The 25,981-nt window shown below is 42.4% G+C and overlaps 1 protein-coding gene across 1 annotated transcript in view; it reads left to right on the top strand.

The window, feature by feature from the left end:
- The window catches only part of DSCAM (DS cell adhesion molecule), a gene marked incomplete at its 5' end in the record, with an annotated part of 440,423 nt that overhangs the window by 72,925 nt on the left and 341,517 nt on the right, over nucleotides 1-25,981 (top strand). The window contains 2 exons of the mRNA XM_081088248.1: nucleotides 12,008-12,325; nucleotides 19,094-19,240. Coding sequence (XP_080944374.1) covers nucleotides 12,008-12,325; nucleotides 19,094-19,240 — 465 coding nt within the window. The remainder of the gene's footprint in view (nucleotides 1-12,007; nucleotides 12,326-19,093; nucleotides 19,241-25,981) is intronic.

The raw sequence follows: 25,981 nt of genomic DNA, 5'->3' as shown, positions 1-25,981 counted from the left end.
TTCTGTGCCATGTCCCCCAGCATCCTGTGTGGTGTATAGAGAGAGGGGGGGTGTCCTAACTGGAACCTAGAGGCAGGCTTCTCTTGTCACTGCTCTGGAGACAGCATGCGGAGCTGGAAGACGAGGCTGCTGAGCACCCATGCTCGGCCACTGTTCGCCCATCTGCCCTGGAATGCCCTCAAGAGGATAGTAAAGAAAATGACACATGGTCCTAAGGACACAGGGGAGTGAGGTAAGATGAAGGGAGCAGTGAGATGCCCATGGTGGCAGGTGGGTGGTCCATGATTCACCGTCCAGGAGTGAGCGAGAGAGTCATACAAGAGGAAGCAGGAAGTAGCTGGATCTTGAACTTAGGCCGGTGCATTGGAGGGAGCAAGGTTAGAATCAGGTCAATCCTCTAAGAATCTTCTCATTGGAAGATTTGTTGTCACTTATGACTTAGGGGATATTTGCGATTATGAGAATGGCCACTTGTTTTATTACTAAAACACAAAGTAAATTCCAGGCATTACCTAAAAAATAAATTACTTTAAAAATTAGACTTATGTAAGTCCTCAGGCCAAAGCCAATTGGAAAATTGAGTGCCCCTGGGCAAGGTGAAGTTCTAGCAAAAGAAACGGATGCCGAGCCATGAGGTTAAGAACGTGGGTCATTTTATCATTGACTTCCATGCTTTCAGTGAACATTGGAGCTTCAGGTTTCACTACCAGACTTAGATTTTATGTATTTTTTTCTGTTGGGGTACCATTGAAGTCCCTGGTTTTAATTCATTTTTGTTCTTCAATCATAGGATAGTTGATTCAGTTGGGCTTCAGTTAATTTTATTCTGCCTGTCCTATGATGGTCTGATTTTATTGTTGTTTTGTGTTTTTAGTTTATATTACTATGTTTCTGTGCATTCTCTTTTGTAATCTTTTTTCTCTTGCAAGCTTTTTAATCCCTAGAAAGCAATTTTGTCAACAGCATCATGATGTTAGCTTTCTCCCCACTCTATTTGTTGATGACTTTCTTAATTTGAATTCCTTATGCGAATCTGTATTCATCCCTCTTTCTCCATTAATTTGTTCTATTTTTATTCCCAAATTTTATGCTCCCAAATCCTAAGGAGTCATTTGCATTATTTGGGTGTATTCGTGTGCTTTGCTGCTTATAATCATAATCATAATTCCCACAGTGCGTTCTGCTCTTTCCAAATCACCAGCCACTTTCATGCCTTTTGAAACCTTTGAGCTTAAAATGTAAATGGCAGCAGATAGCAAACTACATACATATTACTCATACAGGGTCTGTATTCTTCTCTGAAAATGTACACTTAACTGCCAGCAGTTTTGAGAGTGACTTTCATCCACCCAAAGGGACAGGGACTTTATCTGAAATGAATTCCCTATACACATATGGAAATACTTCTCTGGGAGGATATTGCAAACAATACTTAGATGTTTTTTGGGTAAAACATTAACGTTTTTCTTTTTTTTTTCCTCCAGAGATTTGTAAAACACATAGCAAAATTGAGCTCGTATTCCTTGTTGCAAAATCAGTACAAATATTGGATAAAAAAAAAACCATTCTTACTCATAGTAGCTAAAACCTCATAAATGTGTTCTTCTTATGATATCTGGGAAATTCTTTCTCTGAGCCACTCATTCTTATCCCTTGACATCTATATAATGGGATTTAGATTGTAATTGATGATGCATATGAAGTATAGTTTAAATATTATTCCTTTAAAGGAATTATGTATCTATAATGATAATATATTTTAAATATTTACTTAGTCCTTTTTGAGGGCTTCTTTGATGTACTACGCAGGCATGATGCGCCATGGATAAGGTTAAATCATCTATATATAGGGCCCCTCTTGTAGATTACAGTATAGTGGTGTGTGTGTGTGTGTGTGTGTGTGTGTGTGTGTGTGTGTATGAGTGACACACACACCAAAAGCTAAGAGCTGGGAAAGAATGATGCAGCAAGCCGAGAGGACATGGGGTCTAGTCTGGGAAACATAAGACCAGGAATCAACTCCAAAAAAAATTATGTTTAAGCTGAAATTCAAAGAATTAGTAGTACAGTGGGGCCTTGACTTACAAGTTTAATTCGTTCTGAGACTGAGCTCGTTAAGGAGCTCGTTAACTCAAATTATCAACTCAATGCAAAAAATCTGCGGAGAGACAGCTAGTCGGGACACTCGTAAGTCGAGACCCCACTGTATTAGGCCAAGGATGATGAAGTATCTCAGCAGAGTCCAGTATTTTTGCAGGCCATGATGTAGGGAAGGGTCTGGGGACCCAAGGCCCTGAGGAGGCCAATATGGATGGAGCCTAATAACCCAACCATAGGCATGAGAGGTAAGATTCGATTTTTTGTATGCACAATTTATTAACAGCAAAATATAAGAAGGCAGATTAATACTCAACAGAAAACATTGTTACCACCCCAGTGGCAATTAGCACTAAAAAAGAAAGAATCCCAGTTCTCAGTGCTCTGTACTTTGATGTTCTCTTATCAGGTACATAAGCATTTAGGATGGTCATCTTGATGAATTGAAGGTTTTATTATTAGGAAGCAAGCATTCTAGCACTATTCCTTATCCTGAAATCGACTTTGATATTTATATAGCCACTCAAGCCTTTTTTAAGGTAGTGTTAGCATGGTGTAGTTTTCTATGCTTTTACTTTTAACCTACCCAATTAAAAAAATACATTTATAATGGGTTTCTTCTGGATAACATATAGTTAGGTCTTGATTTTTCATCCAGTCCTTTTTTAATTGGGGTGTTTAGGCCATTTATACTTAATGTAAACATTAATTTAGTTAGATTTAAATATCACATCTTGATAATTGTTCCTTATTTATTCCGTCTATTCTCTGATTTTTTTTCTTGTCTTGTTTCCTATTGGAGTATTTTTTAATGGTCACATTATCTACATTAATAGGTTAATATCCAAGTTTGTTTTGCTTTTGGATTTTTAAAAAGTGGTTGCTTTATGGTTTACAACATACATTTTTTGAACTAACATGGCCTACTTTCAAATAACATTATCACACAACATTTAGTAGAAGAAACCTACAAAAGTAGATTGTCACCTAGTATTATTCATTTTCTCTCTGTATATGTTGTAAACCCCACAACACATTATTATCATTTTTGCTTTAAATAGTAAATTGTCCTTCGAAGATTTTTTAAAATGAGGAAATGGTGTTTTTTTAAAAAAATATCTACGCACATACTTACCATTTTTTGACACTCTTAATTTATTTTGTGAAGTCACAGATCTCTACCTGGCATAATTTTCCTTCTACCTGAAATATTGACTTCCTTCAACATTTCTTATTTTCTGGCCTACTGTCAATGAATTCTCTTAGTTTTCGAATGTTTGAAAATTCATTATTTCTCCTTCATTTAGGAAAGATTTTGTTGGGAATAGCATTTTAGATTGGTAGATAGGTGTCTTTTTTCTTTTTGAGTAATACTTTAGTTTTTCTCTCCACTGTCTTCTAGGTTGCATTGTTTCAGATAAGTCTGCCAGCATTCATTGTTTCTCTGTGTATGATGTGTGCTTTTAAAAGTCTGGCTACCCTCAAGATTTTTCTCTTTATCACTGACACTCTGCAATTTAATTCTAATGTGTCATGAACTGATTTTTTCATGTTTCTTCTGTTTTGTGTTCAATGAATTTATGTTTTTTGGGGGGATTCTGGTTTTTATTACATTTGGAAAATTTTGGATATTAATTCTTGAAAAACATTGTCTGACTTCCACCTTCTTGAACTCCAAATATACATATATTTGGTCACACAATATTGTTTCATACCTCATTGATTTAATGTTTATTGTCTTTGAGCCTTTTTCTTTGTTTTACAGTTTGTATAGTTTCTATTTTTCTATTACGCTGTCTTTTGGTTCATTGATATTTTTTTCTGCAAGGTCTAAGCTGTTGTTAAGTTTACTTGCTCATTTTAAAAAATTTCATATATTTTTAATCTCAAGAAGTTTCATTTTGGCTATTTTTATATCCTTCCTTTTTTTCATCCATATGCCCTTTATTTCCTTTACTTTTTAAAATGTACTGATATATTGGGAGAAAATTTATAACAGGTATTTTAATTCCAATGTCTGTTAGTTCTGTCATCTGTCATTTCTGTGTCTGTTTCTATTAAATGAATTGAATCTTGACATTAGTGCATTATTTTCCTGCTTGTGTCCAATATCTTATTGGATGCCAGGTATTGTATATGTTAGATTATTTATTATTGAATATGTTGTTTTTAATTAACTAGTATTTGTTGTGCAGTTGTTACTTGGGATCAATTTAATCTCTCTGGGATCCATTCTGGGATTCCCATTAGGTGTTTTGAACACGTTGGGCCTCACTATTGTGGTGATACCCTTTTGAGAGTTCCATCTGATACCTTATATATTAGTTCTTTCTTACTTTGTCTGGCGGAGCATGAACCAGTCTCTCCCATATGAGAGCTCAGGGCTTTTCCACCTGCTCCTTCAGGGTGTCCCCTATCCAGCATTGGTAGTTCTCTCCACATGTGCAAATATCAGTAAAGACTCATCAAAGGACACCTTCAGATCTCTGGAGCTCCCTCTCTATGCAGCTTCCTTCTCTCTGCTCTGTAGATCTAGTGGCCTTGGCTTCCCCAAGCCTCACAGTTTATCTACTCAACTAAGAAATCCCACCAAGTTCTATTAGGTTTCCTTCTTTTAGGATGATGTGGAAGCTCTCTCCAGAAAGTAGCTGGGCATTAGTAGGCCCCACCTCATTTGTTTCCTTTCATGGCTCACTGCTCCGTATTGCCTGAATGTTTGAACAGAGGAGGATAAATCCAGCTCCTGTGTTGTTGTTTTTATTGTTTTATTATGGACAAAGGCAGAATTTCATATTTCTCAGTTCTATGTCATTGTGAAGTTTTATCAAATTCTTATTAAGGAGGACAGTTGCATCATTGCTTCAATGCTGAGGAATAGATATAATTATTGAAAAATATTAGCATTAAATGCACAGTTGCTACATTTTTATAATCTGATTTGGAATTATTTTATAATATTTTGGAATGCTTTCTAAGTTATTAGACTATCCATTTATCTGCTTTCAGATTATTTGATCAAGATGACTGTAAATTTCAAGGCATTTATTCAAATACAAAAAATATTTTGGAGTCTTAGAATCAGTTAAGGATCATGCTTTCTAGTTAATGTTTGCCTAAGGCTAAGTTCTATTTCTTTTCATTTTGGAAGACCTTTATCAAAGAAGTTTATTTTACTAAGCATGTCTATTTGCATATTCCTATAAAATCAAGAAAAGTCCTAAATGGCATTTCCCTTCAAAATGAATATACCCTATTTGCAAATCTAATGGTCTTAGTTCTCCTGTTTTCTGATCTCTCTGAAGCAATTGACACTTTTGAAAACCGCCAGTTGATGTCCCCAAATGCCATCCTTTTGTTTTAAGGCATTGTTCTCTCTAGGATTGGAGCTACTGAATTTTTTCTTTATCTTTATGATGCTTCTTTCTTTTCCCATTCCTTTAAAATATGTAATTTTTACATTGAAGTATAAAATATATCCATAAAGTGTGCAACTAAATATATCACAGTGTAAAACTCAAATGAAATTCTCATCGCTGAACACATCACTGTACCCAGCACCCAGAACAAGAAAATGAATACAGCTAGCTAGCAGCCCGAATGCCTCCTCATGCCCTTTCCATTTTCCGTGCCCCCCTCCCCAATGGATAACCATTATTAGCATCATAGACTAGTTATTCCTATTTTTATGCTTGATATAAATGAAGTAATACAGTATGTATTCTTACTCTGTTTGATTTCCTTCAACATTATGGTTGTGGGATTCATAATATGGTTGTGTAGATTGTTCATTTTTATTGTTATATAGTGATCTGATGTGTAAATATATCACAATATATTTTTATATTTTATTATTGATGGATAGTTGAGTGATTTTCACTTTGGGGCTCTTACAAATAGTACTGCTATGAATGTACCAATGTGTCTTTTTCTGTGAGCGCATGTTGGATAAAGACCTGGGAGTTGAACTGCTGAGTCATGGGGAGTGCATCGTTTCAGGTTTTATAGCTACAGGTGAACAGTTTCCCACAATGATGATCAATTTACATTCCCACCAGCAACTTAGGAGGTTCCTGTTGCTCTACTAGCATATCCTTGAGACACTCAGTATATTCTCTTTGCCATTTGAGTCATTGATACGGGTGTGTAGTGGTAACTCCTTGTGCTTTTAATTTGCATTTCCCTGATGGCAATGACATTGAGTGCTTTTCCATGTGCTTATTGATCACTTATATATTGGCCTTTGGAAAGTGACTGCCCAAGTCTTTTGCCCATTTTTTATTAGAATATCTTTTTTTCTTATTGACTTGCAGGAGTTCATTATGTTTTTGGGGTGCAATCCTTGGCCAAATATTTTTTGCTTGACTTTTACCTATTAACTGTCCCCGAGAATCCACCTCTGGGCTTTGTGTCTCCTTGTTCTTTACTTTCTTCTTGGTATATTTCACCCAGTGATGGCCTTCAGCTTCCCTTATGTTCAGGCTCTCTGTGGGGCCTTGGACCCCTATTCCCGACTTCTTAGTGGGAGACCCAAGAACAGTGTCCCCTTAACCTGAGTAAAACTGGCATAGCTGTTTTCTCTGCCCAATCAGCTCTCCCTGTATGTTCTCTGTTTTTATTCATGGTGTAGCTGTGTAGTCAGGTATACAAGCTATTAAATTAGGATCATAATGGTTTTTTCCTTGTCCTCGCTCTCATCACTTTTATACCCCTGACCACAAATTCTGGTGGGATCATAGCAGACATAGCTATGTAGTTAGGCTTTCTCCTCCCTTCACATCATCAGTGCCCAGAGGGTCTAGGCCAGTGGTCAGCAATCTGCGGCTTGGCAAACCGCGGCTTGCGAGCCACATGTGGCTCTTTGGCACCTTGAGTGTGGCTCTTCCACAAAATACCGGCTCTTCCAGAAAATACCGACTTCTGTGCATGGGCCACGAAGTTTCAACCGCACTGTACATGCGCACCCGCACGTGGTATTTTGTGGAAGAGCCACACTCAAGGGGCCAAAGAGCTGCATGTGGCTCGCGAGCCGCGGTTTGCCGACCACGGGTCTAGGCCAGCCACAGCAGCCTATCTGACTTCCTTCCTGTAGTCTTCACTCCTCACGCGCCCAGTAGTTCCTTTGTAAAACTGTAATCTGGGAAATTGCTTGTTCTGTCTCAAAATGTTCATTGCCTCCCTATTTTTAAAAATAACTTTATTGAGAGAATTCATGTTCAACAAAATTCACTCATTTGAACAATTCATTGGTTTTTAGTAAATTTTCAGGTATATACATTCTTCACCACAGTCGAGTTCAGAACATTTTAATCATCTCAAAAGGAATCTTTTCATACTTTAGTTATCCTTCCCCTGCCCTCTCACCCTCACCTCTAGCCCTAAGTAAACCAGGCATCCACTTTCCGTCTTCGTAGGGTTTCCTCTTCTGGAAATTTTATATGGATGTGATCATATAGGATGTATTTTTTATGATTAGCTTTCTTTTGGCTTATCAGATGGTTATCAAGGGTCAGTCATATTGAAAGCATGTATCAGTATTTCATTTCTCTTTTGCTGATCAACATCCCATTGTGTGGATATACCGGATTTTGTTTATCCATTTTTCATTTGATGGATAAACTTGGATAGTGTGCACATTTGGTGATCATAAAGTTCTTGTGTGGACACACACTCTTTTCTCTGAGGTATATACCTGTGCATGGGACTCCCCGCAGCCTGCAGAATAAAGCACCTGCTTTTTGCATGCGATTTGACACCCTTATGACCTAGACTTGACAATGAGCGTGTGAAATGTAAGCTCCGTGGCTATTGGTGTGTCCCAGGTCTTGGCCCAGTGCCCGGTAATTAGTAGTTGCTGAGTAATGACGCATGGAATAAATGAGTGCGTGTAAGAACCTCAAGCTCCTTCTCCCAATGTGTGCATCACTGTTAGATCTGCCCTGAGGTCCCTGTGATCCAGTGTCTTCTCACTTCTCTCCTTCCTGGGACAACTCCGTATCCTAACATATTTTATTCTAAGATATATTTTATTGATTTTTTGCAGAGAGGAGGGGGGAGGAATAGAGAGTTAGAAACATCAATGAGAGAGAAACATCAAACATCAATGAGAGAGAAACATCAATCAGCTGCCTCTTGCACACCCCCTACTGGGGATGTGCCCGCAACCAAGGTACATGCCCTTGACCGGAATCGAACCTGGGACCCTTCAGTCTGCAGGCCGACGCTCTATCCACTGAGTCAAACTGGTTAGGGCCCTGTGCTAACATTTTTATGCCCTCTGCCTAGAATCTACTTCCCCTCGGACCTGGAAAGCTTTCCTCCTTGTCCCCAGATTGGGTTAGCGTCTGTCACTTAGGCTCCCATACCATGTTGAGAATAATTCTGTATCAATACACAGCCAACGAATTATCATCTATCTTTTGCCAGCCACGGCGCCCCTGCGACCAGACATTCCTTGAGAGCAGTACCATGACTCATGCACATTTGCGTTACTGGGACTTGCACAGGGCCCGGTACTTGCCAAGTGCCCAGTAGAGATGGTTGCATGAATGAATGATCGTGTCCTCGCTTCCTGTACCCTCTCCGCCTCGTCTCTTCTGTGCACCATATTTGAATTTTAAAGAAAGCAATATTGACTTGTTTTTCCTTTCAGCGTAACATTCTTCTTCCTGTTGTCATTGGAGCTTTGGTTGTGCCATCTGTTGTAACGATATAAAACACGGAGAACTCTGCCAGCCGCGTAATCCTCCAGCCCCTCCTCCGCGTCCCAGTGTCCACACCCCAGGACGGTAGACCTGAGTCAGACAGCGGGTCATGCCAGTGTTTCCGCTGGCTTGCTCTTGTGAAACGGCAGTTACGCTAAGGAACTTTCACACACACATAACGCACATCCAGATTGCCTGCACTTCCTGGGGGTAGCAAATGCGACTGTATTTAAAGTGTGCATGGCACTCCGTACAGCGAAGTGCTATTATTTAAGCAGATGGATGGTCCCTTAGATGGAAGAAACAAAAGCTGTTGGGATATAGTTTGATTTTTGTATGATTTTTTTCTTTTCTTTTTTTGCCTGTGGCCAAATGATGTGTATCTTAGAGAATGAGTTTATGTTCCATTATTAAACCCAATGGTGTGAAATAGAAAGACTAACATGAAATACCTTTAAAAAATGTCAGGAGAAGTGATGGTAAAATCCCCATAGGTTAATTATCTTTTTAACTATTAGGATTAAACATGTATTTTGCATTTTTCTCATCATAGTCATTTAAGTACTTTCACAAGCTGGCTCTTGGAATGTGGTTTACAATAGGAAACGTTTAATTTTGGAAATATACATTTAATTTTGGAAATATATCTTATATGCATTCACATTTTTCAAGTCTCATTCTTAACAGGGCTACTTTTAAAAATATATCTATATATCTATATCTATATATTTATTGATTTCACAAAGTAAGGGAGAGAGAGAAACATCAATGATGAGAGATAATCATTGATCCAGGTGCCTTCTGCACACCCCACATGGGACAGAGCCTGCCACCTGAGCTTGTGACCTGACCGGGAATCAAACTGTGACCTCCTGGTTCATAAGTCGACGCTCAGCCACATGTGCCCTGGCCGGGCAAGAGGATTACTTTTATGATATAAAAGAATAAATTCAAATATATTCAGTTGACAGAAGAGTAATGTGGAAGGGAAAAGAAAAAGAATCTGGGTGGAATTAATTAGCCCTGACGAGTGACAGTTATCTTGTTCCTAACCGTGTGTTTGGGGTGATGTCAGTTTCCTAGAAAACTCACATATAAAATCGCAACCATGCTTCCGATCTGAACCAACCTCTTAATTAGTAATTTTCATATTCTGCTTTGTGGAGCATTGCTAAAAACGTTAGTTATTGTTGGAGGAGGAAACTACCAGTTACTGCTTGTGGAACACCCTGTCTTCTCTTTGAGTAAACCTACTACTACTTTTATAAAGTGCATTTTTCTCCACCATCTTTGGAGAAACGGTGGCCCCTCTGCTTCCCCAGCTCTGAGTCAGCCCTGGCCTCAGGAGGCAAACTCCTGGTCAGTGCAGGAGAGAGACCAGGAGAAAGCCGGGGGGTGTTCAGGTAAGACACCGTATCTAGAGGATTCTAAAGCTCATGCACTCTGCTTCCCCCAAGATTTGGCTTTGCAGAACAAGGCAGCCATATCATGAAATGAAATCTTCATCAGAAAGATGATTTTTTTAACGTCTTAGTCCTGAATTCTGGGTCAAGCGATAACCCCTCTGAATATGCAAATTATCTTCCTGAGGGAGGAGCCCACACTCCGCTGGCAGAACTGTTCACGGAGTAAATGCAATGACACCTCTGGCCTCCCAGCATTGCCCGCTCCGCCATCGGTGCTCAGTAAACGTGATCCCCATGGCTCCCAGTGAGGTGAATTCCAAGTCTCTAGGGCGCCTTTGGTGTGCTGTGAAGATGTGATTGGGTGTGCACTCGTTTTTAGAAAATCATAAAAACACAGATGTCTGTGAAACAGGTCTTTTGGCATTTATAAATATTCTGTTTAATTTGGGGGTCCTCGATGTTGAGTTTTTTTCTTCACATAAATGACACTCCGCAGCTATGTGTTGCTGAGTGCAATGCGGGTGCTCAATAAATACGTTAAAAAGCCAAATGTGTGTGAACAGGTTTGCAGACACTTTGTTTACAGCAATTAAAACAGAACCACCTACATAACCAAGATCAGGAAAATAGTCTGGGAAACCATGTTACATAAAATGTGCATCCACTAATATTTACTTGTGAAGTGCATCTAGGAAGATGAAATTATGTATATGAAATAGTGTTAAGAGAATGAAGCAGTCTATAACAATTGCATATTTTATGTATGCACATTGTGGCATAGTATAATTATATAAGCAAGAAATGTAGTATAATTATAGAGGTAAGAAATGCAGATGGACCGGAAGAGGAAATATAAAAATTTAAACAAAAACTGCCATAAGTTGATGGAATTAAAGGATGCCTTCGTCAAAGTTCTCTTTATTATGGCTACATAGTTTCAATTAAAAAAATGCATTGTTGATGGGACACTATTTTCAGAAAACCAGTTCTGCTTTTTAAAATGCTTTGCATATGATCGTCAATTTTAATTTAAAAAATGGTGACTAATTTCACTCAAAATTAGCCCTCAGCGTAACTACCCACCAGCATGATCTGATCCTAGCACCTGGATCTGGTCACACCTTCACTTAGCTTCTCCTTACCTAGCACGTGACTGGATGTTGGCTTCTCTGTCCAGGTAACAGTGTCAGCAGATCAGTGCATTGTTCTCACGGGGCGTATGTTCCAGAGGGAGACAGATCAAAAATGAATACAAAATGCATAATGTCAATTCCGAGAGTGGTCTGTGCGATGAAGATAGAAGATAGATCTGGGCACAGGGCGTGGAGCTGAAGAGTAAACTTCAAAGTTAAGACCCTGGGAAACTTCTGTGTGTGTAAAAACATGACAGGAGGATGGACCTTACTTTTTAAAAAAATGTTTATTGATTTCAGAGAGGATGGGTGAGGGAGAGAGAGATAGAAACATCAATGATGAGAGAGGGTCATTGATTGGCTGCCTCCTGCACCCTCCACACTGGGGTCGAGCCCTGAACCCTGGCATGTGCCCTGATGGGGAATCAAACCGTGACCTCCTGGTTCATAGGTCAACGCTCAACCTCTGAGCCACATCAGCTGGGATGGAGCCTCCTTTTCAGTACAGCCTCTCTGTCTGTAGTAGGTTGGGTAATTTTGAATTATTTAGTTTTAGTCGAACCCTGCAATTATGTGTCAAAATGCCCTCCCGCCCTGCCCCGGGGCCAGGCTGACTGAAAGTCAGGTTCCGGAGCGTTAACTGTCCGATCCTTGTGTTGCTGTCTTCCAGTTTTCAGTGAGGACCTCCACTCCAGCCTCTACTTTGTCAATGCATCTGTGCAAGAGGTAGTGTTCGCGAGCACCACGGGGACCCTGGTGCCCTGCCCGGCTGCAGGCATCCCTCCTGTGGCTCTCAGATGGTACCTGGCGACGGGCGAGGAGATCTACGATGTCCCCGGGATCCGCCACGTCCACCCCAACGGCACTCTCCAGATTTTCCCCTTCCCTCCTTCGAGCTTTAGTACCTTAATCCATGACAATACTTACTATTGCACAGCTGAGAATCCTTCAGGGAAAATTAGAAGTCAGGATGTCCACATCAAGGCTGGTGAGTAGAGTGGATTCCTTCTTGCCTGCGGGGGTGGGGGCGGGTGGCAAACATTCCCAGCCATCAGCTGGGAGTCGGCGAACACCCTGTCACCAGTCCCTCCTCTGAGCTTGTCTCTCGACTGGATTTCCGGGGGGCCTGACATTGTTGGGGAAGAACGTGGTTGGTTCTCATCCTCAGTGAAACAAATGCACAGATGCTTGTCAATACTCCCCTTTCGCCTTTTTCTTGCTGAGGTGTTTTTATTTTCATTCCACATTTTTTACCACATTTGAACAACATGCAAAAAAAAAAAGCTCCGTGCATTTGTAAACTCTTAAGACTCTGTCCTTGTAAATCCTTGAACACTGGGAAGCTGGGGGAATCCAGCCTGTCGCTGTGAAGGCCAAGTTCTTCAGCGGAAGAGCCGAGGGGAAGATGAAGGGTGTTGGTGGGGCCTGCGATCTGGTAGCTTTGCATATGATCTTCAATTTGCAGGGAAGTTCATTAAAATGTCCAAGTACAAAATAAAAAAGATTACAATGCAATGCTCGGGTCAATTTGAATGTATTCACTCAGCAAATATTTCCTTGAGCTTCTGTTATGGTTCCGGCACTTTGCCGGGTGCACGGAGTAGATGTGAGAAAAGAAATGGTACCTACTCTCATGGAACTCTCGTCCTAATGGGGGAGTCAGACATGGACAAAGAAAGAAAGCTGGGTCAACACTGACAGTGGAAAGGGCCTCTGTTCCAGGCACTGTGATATTTGCTGGGGATATTGTGAAAAACTCAGGAGAGAAAACAAAAACGTCAGCTGAGAACCAGAGAACGCTCAATTGGAGACTGCTGGTGGCTTCTTTCAGCTGCCAGAGTGTAAGACACATGTTTCAGAGTGTCTTACATGCTGGAACCAAAAGCTGGACTCCGTGACATTAAGTTGGTAAGGTCTAAACCAGTGATGGCGAACCTATGACACGCAAACTCACTTTTTTGGTTGATTTTTCTTTGTTAAATAGCATTTAAACATATAAAATAAATATCAAACATATAAGTCTTTGTTTTACTATGGTTGCAAATATCACAAAATTTCTATAGGTGACACGGCACCAGAGTTAAGTTAGGGTTTTTCAAAATGCTGGCACGCAGAGCTCAAAAGGTTCGCCATCACTGGTCTAAACCATACCCCAGATTTATTGCATTTTTGACTAATGGATATTCTGACTCGCAGTTCCAGTGCCTCAAACCCAGTGTGCTTGCTTTCTGTCCCCCTCTTTGCTCCTTTCCTCCCCACACTCCGTCCCAGAGGTGGGCAGTGGAGGGAGCAGGGAGGAGGCAGGGGAAAGAAGGCCCGGGACGGAGCTGGAATAAAACCATCGCAGTGGTGTGTACTGTGAGTGAAGCAGACTCCGTCTCACAGGCTTGCATTTAATGTGAAATAAAAAAGGCGCTGTTAACGTTTTTTACTGTGTCACGTGTTACTGGAATGTTGTCAATGGATAAACATTGGTTTATTGAATTGGTTTGTTCCTTTTAACATCATAATGTGTGTTTTTCTAAAATTGCCGTCGCTGCAAGTCAACTCAGGAATATGGCCTCTGATTCGCAGACTTGAAAAGTTATCCAGCCAGGACACAGTGTGTCATTCTAACGATTTAACAAAACCCTGAAAAACAAATGCACAGCTAGACTCCAGTTAGCAAACAGCGTTTTAATGGGTGTTTTTTTTTTTTAAGCCTAGCCTTTCAAATACTGGGAGATGACTCAGTATAATGGCAGGGCAAAGCGAACGTGACTTTGACTGTTGTCTTCTGCCCCGGGGAGCGGGACAGCGGCGTGGGCATCCGCTGCGGCAGGCGAGGAGGCCTTGCCTGAAGACATCACAGCATGAGCCGCTGCCCAGTGCCCGCGCGTGGTCTCCTGGACATGAGCCCCGGCGTCAGACTGCCCCCGTCCCACCAGCCGTCATTTCCCAGCTGCGTTTTCATTTCCAGGACAAGCTCCTGAACGCCAAGACTTGCACAGAAATGCACTGAAGAAAGGAAGAAGGTTGGCTTTCACCAAGAGAGGTGGAGAACTGATGTCCCGAATAAATAAAACAAGCACGTGAAATTCGCGTAGGGACCTCCAAATCAGGCGGCAGGGGACTTGAGTAATGCCTTCTACCTGGAAGGCTGAAAAAAACTCAGTGTGTCATAAAAAAACATATTGATAGGCTACAAAGACAAACTCCCAGAAAAGCCTGGAACTTCAAACAGCTGTGCTTGTATGTGTGAATCTGCTATTTCTGCCTCGAGTTTCTGGTCAGATAAAGGAACTACATGCTTACTGCGGCTTTAACTGCTGTTTTCTGGGTTTGTCGTAGAACTGGTTGCTTCTGCAGGGCAGAGGGAACAGGGGGAGGGGTGGGGATGCCATCGCCTGGCCTGGCACCTGTGCCACCTTCCACGTAGTTACGCAGTTGCTGTCCGTGAGCCCAGCACCCACACCTCTGCTGCGTCCGTTCGGACTTACACGATGGACAGTCACATTGCCCCAAAGAAATGTCTCTTCTCCTTTAATTTACTTCTTATGAGCACATCCTGGTTGTGATAATTTTTAGATTGCTTAGTGGATGCTTGAAAGGCTGGTTCCCCATTTTTGCGTCGATGCCAGTGCAGAGCTGGGCAGCTGGGCAGGAGGGCAGTGGGGGGCTGTCTGATGCCCAGTGCCGACTGTCCTGCAGGCTTGTGTAGAATGAGCACTCACTCCTGGGCATCCCCCAGTGCAGCAGGCCATCTAAAGCTCCCTTGACATTGGCACAGGGGTTTCCCTGGAAGAACCCATTGGGTAAAATGTCCTATACCCTCTCCCGTGGCGGTACAGAACATTCGTATTCTTACTAGTTAATAGCGAGTTGACCCAGGTCTGAGTGCCAAGGGACGAGGAAAAGGTCACCCATGCTGCCTCATTAAGCAGCAATCTTAGTTTTCCTGCAAATAAAACACGTTCTGGCCTCTGTCCTAGGGACCGGAACGAGTAAGCCGCTTGCACTGGTCTGTCCCTTGCCTGTGCGGTGCTCACTGCTTAGCGAGGTCATCTGCTGTGTGACCAGGGGCAAGTCCAACCCTCGCCATGTCTTTTCCTTAGTGAGCTGTGGTGAAGGGCATTTGACTGGACTTCTGGTTACGGCCAAGATGGAGGAGCAAGGGCTGCATTTTCCCTTCTTTCTGCAGCAGCAACCCCCACACACAGACAAAATACACCCAGCGCCAGCTTCCTGCCTGGCCACCCCAGGGTGCAGGGAAGTGATCCTGGAGAAACTGGAATAAAGCAGCTGAGCCCTATGATTGCCCCAGTTTATCACCTTAAGTTTCCAGATGCAGGACACAAAAACCCGCAGATGAATCTTTTTTTAAAATATATTTTTATTGATTTCAGAGAGGAAGGGCGAGGGAGAGAGCGAGAGAGAGAAACATCAGTGAGAGAGAATCATTGATTGGCTGACTTCTGCATGGCCCCTGGGGTTTGAGCCTGCAACCTGGGCATGTGCCCTTGACTGGAATCAAACCTGGGACCCTTCAGGCCACAGGCTGACTCTCCACTGGGCCAAATCGGCTAGGGCTGAATCTTTTTTTTTAAATTCTCATCCACGGACATGTTTATTGAATTTTAGAAAAAGGAAGGGGGAGAGAGAAACATCGATGTGAGAGAGACCATTTTGATTAGTTGCCTCCCATACATACCCTTACCAGGCATCAAACCCACAACCTGACTGGGATCAAACCTGCAACCTTTTAGTGGATGGGGCGATGCTCCAACCAGCTGAGCCACCTGGCCAGGGCACCTGCACATGGATTTTTATAACAGCTTTTTTCATAATTACTAAAAATTGGAAGCACAAAGATGCCCTTCTGTCTGTGAATGGGTAATGACAAAGACCCCCTCCTTGAGTAAATTTCTGCCAGGCTCCTCTGAGCCCTCTTCTCACCTAGTTTGACCTTCCGTGTCTATTCTCCCCGAGCCCAGTTTCAGCACCAGTCCTGCGAAGTCATCCCCCACCTCTGATATTTGCTGTTTGATCACTGTTAACATCTGATCGAGCTCCTCCTCTCACCTGTGATGTGTAAGTGTTCAGCCCACATTTAACAAGACTCCCTACCCTTGATGTCTCCTCTTAGTAATTTCCACCCACGGACCCCCTTGCTTTGCGGTTGGTTCTCTATGTTCACTTGTTCTTGCTGTATATACAGTTGAGCAAAATTTCTCTCCCAATTGAAATAATCATGACTCCTATTGCAAAATTCTTAAAGTGTCTTTCTTTACATTTTAACAAGAATATTTCTTAACAATAAACTGATATATCCATCCAAACAATGGAATATTACTCATTGATAGAAATAAACTATCAAGCCATGAAGAGACATAGAGGAACCTTAAATGCATGTTACTAAGTGAAAGAAGCCAACCTGAGAAGGCCACATACTGTATAAATCCAAAGGTATGACATTCTGGAAAAGGCAAAACTATGGCAAGGTAGAAAGATCAGTGGTCGCCAAGGGTTGTGGGGCAAATAGGACATTGATGGGATAGTGAAATTATTCCAGATGATGCCTTAGCGATGAATACATGACATTATTCATAGTCCTGTCTAACAGAGTGAACCTTAATGTAAACTCTGGACTTCAGCTGATAAGAATGTATAAATATTCATTTATTAATTATAAAAATGTATCACACTAATTGAGAGGCTTATAATGAGAACTGTAGGGGTGGTGAGGAAGAGCGTATGGGAACTCTTTGTACTTTCTGTGAAATTTTCTGTAAACCTAAAACTGATCGAAAAAAAAAATGCTTATTCCAAAAACTTGAAAAATACGTCAAATAAGCTTACTATACAAATAGACTCCCCAAAGAAATGGATGATAAAACAAAAAAGAAGTTAAAATACTGGTCAAAATGTTCAAAATTTGAGGAAAACTGTAAACCCAAAGATCCCAGGGGCCCAGGAAACCTAAGCATAAACTACATGAAGAAAAACTCACCAGGGCGCATCAGAAGACAGGGCGTGGGACCAATGAGAAAGAGAGGACGTTAAAAACAGCCAGAGAAAGGGACCCATCACGCATAGGGGGACAAAGGGAAAGATGACGACAGACTCCCTCAGACTCAGTGTGAGAGCACGGTGAGGCTGCACCTCTGAAGTCCTGGAAGAAAAGGGTCTGTGAATCCAGAAATCTGCACGCAGGAATCTTGCAAAAATAAAGGTGAAATATAGGCGTTCGGCACACAAAATCTGAAAGACTTGCACTACGAGACATCTTTAGAAAAAATGCCCTGCAGTCAGAAGAAATGACACCTGATGGAGGATACTCAAAGAAGAAAAATGAAAGAAGTAACTACATGGGTAAATAAATCCCATTTTAAATTTAAAATCCTTAAAAAAAAATAATTGAACAAAATAACAGCAGTGTCTTGTGGGGATTGTAACATAGGTACAAATAAAATGAGGACGGTAGCATTAAGGCCTGGAGTAGACAGAGAAGTACAATGTTTTAGGGTTCTCTTATTCTATGGGAAGTAGTCTAGCAGCACCTGAATATAAATGATGGTGCTACAGATGGATACCACAAAAAGCCACCCCTGAAATAACCATGCAGGGAGTTATGGCTAGCAAACCAACAAAGTAGAAACAGTGGACTCATTAAAAAGTAACCCAAAACAAAGAAGAAAAGAAGAGAGAAAAGGAAGCGAAAACAAGGCTGCATTATTTACCTCTGCCCAAGAGGACAGTTCCCTTTTGAAACCATTCCTATGTTTGTTGATATGTTAATTTTTTGAAATTAATTTCATGCTAGTTTTCTTGCCACATATTTTCCAATAAATGACTAAAATTTTAAGAGATCTGGATATCTTAGAAAGTCAAAGATTTATGAAATCCAGACCGTGAAGATCTTCCTGTACCAGCACCTTCGTTTCAAATTGGAGGGCAATGAAGCACTCCGGAAGTAAGCCCTTCCCATGTTTACGGAGCTGGTGTGAGGGATAATGTTTGTGAGACGCATGGATGTCTCCTTGCCCTGGACACAGAAGTCTTCCACGGACATGGCGTGGATTTGTGTAGCTGTCCCCGAGCCTGTCCTGAGTGCTTTATCCACAAAATCAGGCCATTACAACCACCCCTGGTGGTAGATGTTTTCATCTAAATCCCTAGTATATCGCCGGCAAGAGTGGTAGGGCTCAACTTTGAACCCAGACGCTTCATTCATGGAAGTCGGTTTGAGCACTTTCTGGGATAGTCCTATTGCTGTGGGTTCGGGCAGGCTCCCTCAGCAGCGTCCTTCCCTCCATGATGGGCAGCAGGATCATTGTTTCCCAAACTGCTTTGCAACTGTCATTAAAATGCCTCTCATGAAGAGTTCTTTGTTGTGTAGTTTGCAAGCATTTCCAGGAGAGGTTGCCTTTCTTGGATTTTAAAATTCTCTTTATAGTCTGAAATGTTTTTCTTGGCCCTCAGAGGACACGGAGAGCCGTTCTCCATCACCATGACTCCACTCAGAAGCTGCTTCCCACAGGGAGCTGCCTTGGGGGGAGATGAACGCTGTTTAGGCGTACCCTGGCCCTTTCGTATTTGGGGAGCTTATTGGTAATGAATGAAAGTCCTTAAGACGTGAAATGTAGACTGTTTAAAATTTCCCCCCATAAATGTCTCTGATGCAGTTCCTATCCATGGGATACAGTGTCTACATCCAGGTGAGATGCTCTCAGAAGGAGGTCGCCTCTGTGTCACCGGTCCCCTTCCTGTCTTGCAGTTTTACGGGAGCCCTATACAGTCCGTGTGGAGGACCAGAAAACCATGAGAGGCAATGTCGCGGTCTTCAAGTGCATTATCCCCTCCTCGGTGGAGGCGTACATCACCGTCGTCTCATGGGAGAAAGACACTGTTTCACTCATCTCAGGTAGGCTCCCGCCTCCAGGCGAGCGCGTCAGGCCGCCTTCTCACAGGGTGTGCCACACATCGAGTCGGGCCTCTTCCCAGGTGTTCATCGTAGTCGAGGACTAGTGTCCTTAAGATGATGCTATTTCATGAGCAAATGGTGGCATCAACGTTTCATCTTGGTTTACGTGGCTCGAATCAGATATTCTTCAGTGATTGACTGAATGGATCAAAATTAGTTACTTACACGATACGCTATAGCTGGTGTTTTACTTTTATCAGGAAATTGTGTTTTTATTTATGCAGCTGGAAATAGGGAGGAAGGATTATCCTGTCTGTGAGAGGCCTTGGTGGTACATTGAGGACGAGTCTGAAACTGAAAACTCGAAAACGAAGCTCTGATTTTCTGCCGTTTTGACCCTTTCGGAAGTCTTTGAGTAATGAGGTGTCTCAGGCCTCGTTCTTGAAGATTCTAGCTGGCATATCTATTCAGCACTGAAATATGTCTCTTTGTATATAAGTAATTTCCTGGCTTATTTTGGTGTCCACCAATGAGACAGTGGAAATCTGGCTGCTAAGAAGGAGGGGGACTTCTTCCATGGCAGCTTTTGAGTTGAGTCCTTGCTCCTCACTACTCACCTGGAAAGGCCATGTGGGCGGCAGCCTCAGTTTCCTGGTTTGCACATGGTTGGATGATGACTGTTGGCTGCTTTTGGCAAACAGCTGTGTTGGGCACTGAATGTGGTACAATGGGTTATAAACAATTGCTTTCCTTTATGTCATGTATGTGTATGCACATTCGCGCACATGCGTTTGAATGTAATCCTTGAATACTGTCAACACTTCGACAATTTACAGAGAGAAGAAATTGGAACTAAACTCTCATGGTGACAAAGCATTTCTGTTTATCAGTTTATTGGCCCGCTAGACAATATAGGTTACTATTTAAGAAGAATGAAAAAAAATCATCAAACCATTAAAAAGTCCAAATCAAAAATTAAATCTTTGGCCTTTAAAGTATATCACAGTAAACTAGGATATAAAGGATGTTTCAGCATTTCCTAATATCATCTTTACAGTGAATTTGAAGTGCCTCGCACTTTATTGAACAATAAATGTTGATGCATCATCCTATTTGTTAGAGTATGACAGACATACTATGCTTAAGAACTGAAAACTATTGCAATAATCAGGATAGATACTCACCTGTGCACTTCTAGTTGCTAATTTTGATTGTTAATGGTTTTAATTGCTTCTCCTTAGAGGTTGTTTTGGTTTCTTGGAGGCAGATGGAGAGATTATATGTAATAAGTTCATCTGGCTGAGCCCAGAGTCAGATCGTGTGGGTTCAGGGAGGGGGAGAGTTTGGGCAATATTTACAATCTCCCACACTCGGGGGTCGACGCTGATGGAGGCTCCACCATCTTATAAGAGCGATCTAACAACCTCAGGGTCTGCCCTGGAGGGGCAAGGGAGCAGGGAGAATGCAAACTGCCTCTGCCTGCTTCCACGTCAGTGGTTCTCAACCTTGTGTCCCTTTAAATACAGTTCCTCATGTTGTGACCCAACCATAAAATTATTTTCATTGCTACTTCATAACTGTCATGTTGCTACTGTTATGAATCGTCATGTAAATATCTGATATGCAGGATGGTCTTATGCGACCCCTGTGAAAGGGTCGTTCGACCACCAAAGGGGTTGTGACCCACAGGTTGAGAACCGCTGTTCTACATGGAGGAGACACACACCATTTCTATTCATATTTAAGTGGCCAAAGCAAGTCCCATGGTCATTCCTGACTTCAGTGGGACATGTTCCTGGAAGGAGAGAATACCTGGAAATCTGGGTGAGAAATCAAAGTATTTACCATGAGGTTTTACATACCTAGATAGCTATCTATAGATAGATCTTTTATAGGTTTTGTGTCAGTTTTTATAATATAATGTGTGTGTTCATATGTTTCCTAAACACCTGGAGTTAGTGCTACACACATATGCAGGTTCTGTCTTTTTGCAATCTATGTGAATACACTCTTTTTTCTTTAAACACAAACCTAATTAAATGAAATGTAAGGCGTTTTATACCAAGTGAATGGAGAGGATGCTGATAGGCAGATACAGAGGTAACACGTGCTGATAGGGACAGGCGACTCCCAGGTCCACTCCTCGGTCAGGCACAGGAGCTTCATCCATGGGCAACATTTAAAAAATAACATGTATCATGGATAAGCACTTGACTTTTCTTCTTTCACAAAAGTATCCAGAAAACAGATCTAGTACCTGCTTTTATCTCATTCGGAACACATTAATAGCAAGTTTTTGTTTGTTTATAAGTAAACCATTTAATCAAACACAGGGCATTGTCAAGAGTCTCCACATGGCAGAGATAGACGGATAGGTAGATAGATTGTTGATAGATAATGGGCAGATAATTGGCAGATAGATAGAGACATTGAGACAGAGGGAGATTGAGACAGAGAGTGAGAATGTAAACTATTTTCATACTCAGGTAGTTAAGACTGAGAACAGGGCCCCAAAACAGTATAATGAGCCACACACGGGAAGCCTGGAAATGCAGCCTCTACTGTGACTGGCGATGGCTACTGTCAGCCCTGGTTCCCGGTGCCCGAGCCCCGCACGGTGAGCCTGCCAAACGCCCAGGGAAGGAGGTCGTGAAGGCACGGAGATTGCACACGGTAAAAGCCACCGGTGATCACAGTCAATAAAGCAGTTTGGGCTGGTTTAGGGGGGGCAGGATACTTTTCTCTCTGTGGCCAGGACCCTGAGTGTGACAGGGAGGCAGCGAGGCCCAGAGGACAAGCCTGGCTGGGACCTCCCTCCTCTGGGCCCCAAGGGCTGAGTGGTTGGGGAGGCACTGGTATTCATCTTATTTTGTTTTGGGAGGACTTGCACTCTCCAATTTCAGAGTTTATGGTAAAGCGACAGTAATCAAGACCAGATGATATTGGTGCAGAGCTAAGCCTGCTGATCAGTGGAACAGAGGGGGAAGTCTAGAAGGAAATAATCACACCCATGGTCAATTGACTTTCTTACTAACGTATAATTTGCATACAGTGTTATATTCATTCCAGGTGCACAACCAAGTGATTCAACATTTATATACCTTACGATGTGATCATGATAAGTCTAGTAACCACCTGTCACTGTACATATTTATTACAATACTATTGGCAATATTCCCTGTGCTGTATATTACATCCCCATGACTTATTTATTTTATAATTAGAAGTTTGTATATCTCAATTCCCTTCACCATTTTTTTCCTTCCCACCGCTGCCCTTCACTTTGACAAGCATTGATTTGTTCTCTATCTGTATGAGTCTCTGCGCAGGTTTTTAATACAGGTTTTATATATATATATATATATATATATATATATATATATATATATATACTGTTATGGGTGTGTTCGTATGTTTCTTAGACACCTTTAATTAGTGCTATACTCAGATGAAAGCATAAGATTTTTGTCTTTGTCTGACTTATTTCACTTAGCACAATACCCTCTAAGTCAGTGGTTCTCACCTGTGGGTCGCGACCCCTTTGGGGATCGAATGACCCTTTCACAGGGGTCGCCGAAGACCATCGGAAAACACATATATAATTACATATTGTTTTTGTGATTAATCAGTATGCTTTCATTATGTTCAATTTATAGCAATGAAAATACATCCTGCGTATCAGATATTTACATTACGATTTATAACAGGAGCAGAATTACAGTTATGAAGTAGCAAGGAAAATAATTTTATGGTTGGGGGTCACCACAACCTGAGGAACTGTATTAAAGGGTCACGGCATTAGGAAGGTTGGGAACCGCTGCTCTGAGTCCATCCATGTTGCAGAGGGCAAGATTTCATTCATTTTTATGGCTGAGTAATACTCCATTGTGTATATGCACCATGTCCTTGTCCATTTGTCTATTGATGGACACTTAGGTTGCTTCCGTATCTTGGCTATTGTAAAGAATGCTGCAGTGAACATGGCGATGCACATGTCTGTTTGAATTAGTGGTGTTGTTTTCTTTGTATAAATTCCCAAAGTGGAATTGCTGGGTCTGACTGTAGGGGGTGACCTCAAACAGCACGGAGGTCCCAGAAACCAAGGGACTTTTTCTGAGTTAGCTGTGAGCTCCTGGAGAGACATCCCTGTGCACAGCAGATGGTTGGGAAAAGGTTAAGGTGTGTCTTAACCTTAACCTTGATGAGTCCAGTAACTCCTTGTGGAAGTAGTTTAGATTTAGTGATTGGCAGTGGCTGTCATCCCACCTCTCTTCCTGGGATTCCAAGATATCCCAGCCTCCCCTGAGTCAGGCTGGGACACTTCCGTTAGTTCTTTAGAAAGTGATGGGTTAAATGAGCCATGAACACCAGTCTGTGTAAGTATTCTACAGCAGTAAGTGGAGAGGCAGGTGGAGGGCTGGGCGTGGTGCACAGGAGGTTCTTGGCTGCTGCTTCCTCTCAGGCTCCTGGCAGGAAGCTACCTGCGCAGGGTGAGAGCTGCCTGCACAGGCGGAGGCTGGCCCACCTGCCTTGGGATGTCTGGCTCCACCCTGGGTCCTGGGTCCTGGGTCCTGGGTCCTGGGTCCTGAGCACCTTGTGGGAGGCCAGAGCAGCAAAGGCCTGTTTTAATGGCTGAGCATTGGCCTCATACAGAGGTTGTGGGCTCTTTGGAAATCTTGGCCAAGGTAAATGAGTGTTTGTTATAAAGGAATTCCTTTTCAATTACAAAAATTAAAATGGTGTCTTCCTATAAAAAGAAATGAAACAGTTTCCCCTGGGATGTCGTACTATGTTTTGCCCTTTATCTTTGATGAGAAAATAAATGACTGGATTATGTTCTTATGGGAGAGAAGTAACTATCAGGGGTCTATCTCGGTTGCCATGTGAACCGGAGTTCCAGTAGCCATTCCAGCAGCTGCTCTCGTTAGCTTACTGCACAGCAGGCCACTCGTTGATTTCTTCCCAGGGCAGATTGAACTTGACCTGACTGTAGACTCAGGAATCAGGTGGTGCCTCCTTGTCATGTGAGGTCATTAGTTCACTGATATTAAGAACGTAAGTTGGTTCATTTTAAATGTTTTTTGAGAAGAATACCCCAGTGGTCTTGCTATGGACAGAATGTTTGTGTCCCCTCAAAATTTACATGTTGAAGCCCCCCCCCCCCCAATGTGATGGTATTTGGAGATGGAGCCTTTGGGAAGTGATTAAGGTTATATTAGGTCATGAAGAGGGGTCCCTCATGGTGGGACCAGTGTCCTTAGGAGAAGAGACGCCAGAGCTCTATCTACCATGTGAGGACACTTGAGAAGCCTGCTGTCTACAATCCAGAAGAGGGCTGTCACCAGAGCCCTCCGTGCTGGCACCCTGACCTTGAACTTCCACCCTCCACAACTGTCAAAACATAAATGTCTGTTGTTTAAGCCACCCAGTATATATTTTGTTATAGCAGCCCAAGCTAGGACAGGCCTAAAGGTAGGAATCCTGCCATTTCCCAGGGGAAGGGGAGGCTCCTAAGGTCTGATGCTGTCTTCCTTCTGCTTTGCCGTCTCCATGGGTTCTTCACCTGGGCCCTTCCCCTGGGCCCTTCTCCTGGGCTATCAGATACCACATGGTTAACCTTCACTCTCAGACTCTGGAACAATGGACAATAGGCAGCTTGAGAATGTGTATAGCTGGGACAGATGTATACCCTGCCATCTAATGTCCTCAATTTTGATGATAGATCCTGACTTACCACCTTCATACCTAACTGAAATGAGCCAGGACAATGAGCCATGATGTTTATACTCATTTTAAAGACATCCTTACTACTTCCCCAAGCCAAAACGAAAGGCTGGTCAATATCAGCATATGAATGTGCCCAATAAAAATGTAGTAGTTTGGGCAGTACTGTGCCTTGGGAGGTTTTGCTGTGGAGATAGAGACAGAAGACCCCGTTATGGAAAAGAACAATAACAGCTTCATGTTTGGGCGCCACGCAATGGCCTGGTGTGCGTTTCCTCCTGATTAGGGAGGCCAGCAACGGGAGGGCCCAGCATCCCGCGTCTGTTTCCGCTGATAAAATTCTGAGACTCTCACTGGGGGTCTAGCTACATTAACATCAAAGACACAGCCCAAGGGCAACTGGATTTGAAAAAATGGAGAAAGCAAACGTACTCTTCGCAGGGAATCTGCCTCTTTCTTCAGCCCTGGCCCGATTTCTGTCACAATGTTTCCCATCAGAACACCTCTATTAGTGATGAGTCAAGGAGGATCTTATCTCTTAGGACAGGGGTGGGCAAACTTTTTGACTCGAGGGCCACAATAGGTTCTTAAACTGGACCGGAGGGCCGGAACAAAAGCATGGATGGAGTGTTTGTGTGAACTAATATAAATTCAAAGTAAACATCATTACATAAAAGGGTACGGTCTTTTTTTTCAATAGTTTTATTCATTTCAAACGGACCGGATCCGTCCCGCGGGCCGTAGTTTGCCCACGGCTGTCTTAGGATCAATGCTATCAAGTCCACAGATGCTTTTCTTCTTCCTGTGTTTTGGGTAAAAGAACCACTTTCTGCCCACCTTAAATATCAAAGGACATCAGCCTAGCACTGCACATGAGAGGCTGTTGGAGTCTTGGAGCTGAGTTTGGGTCTGGCCATCCTAGATAAGGCAGAGCCTGTGCTTGAGAAGCACTCCCCTCGCTGGCCCCATGGAGAGGGCTTTGCTCTTAGGGAGAGATTACTGTGCTGTGAGGGTGTG

Source organism: Myotis nattereri (assembly GCF_964212035.1).
Source record: "Myotis nattereri genome assembly, chromosome: 3".
NCBI classification, from domain to species: domain Eukaryota; kingdom Metazoa; phylum Chordata; class Mammalia; order Chiroptera; family Vespertilionidae; genus Myotis; species Myotis nattereri.
The sequence above is the reverse complement of the archived record's forward strand: the minus strand, read 5'-3'. Positions and strand labels throughout refer to the sequence as shown.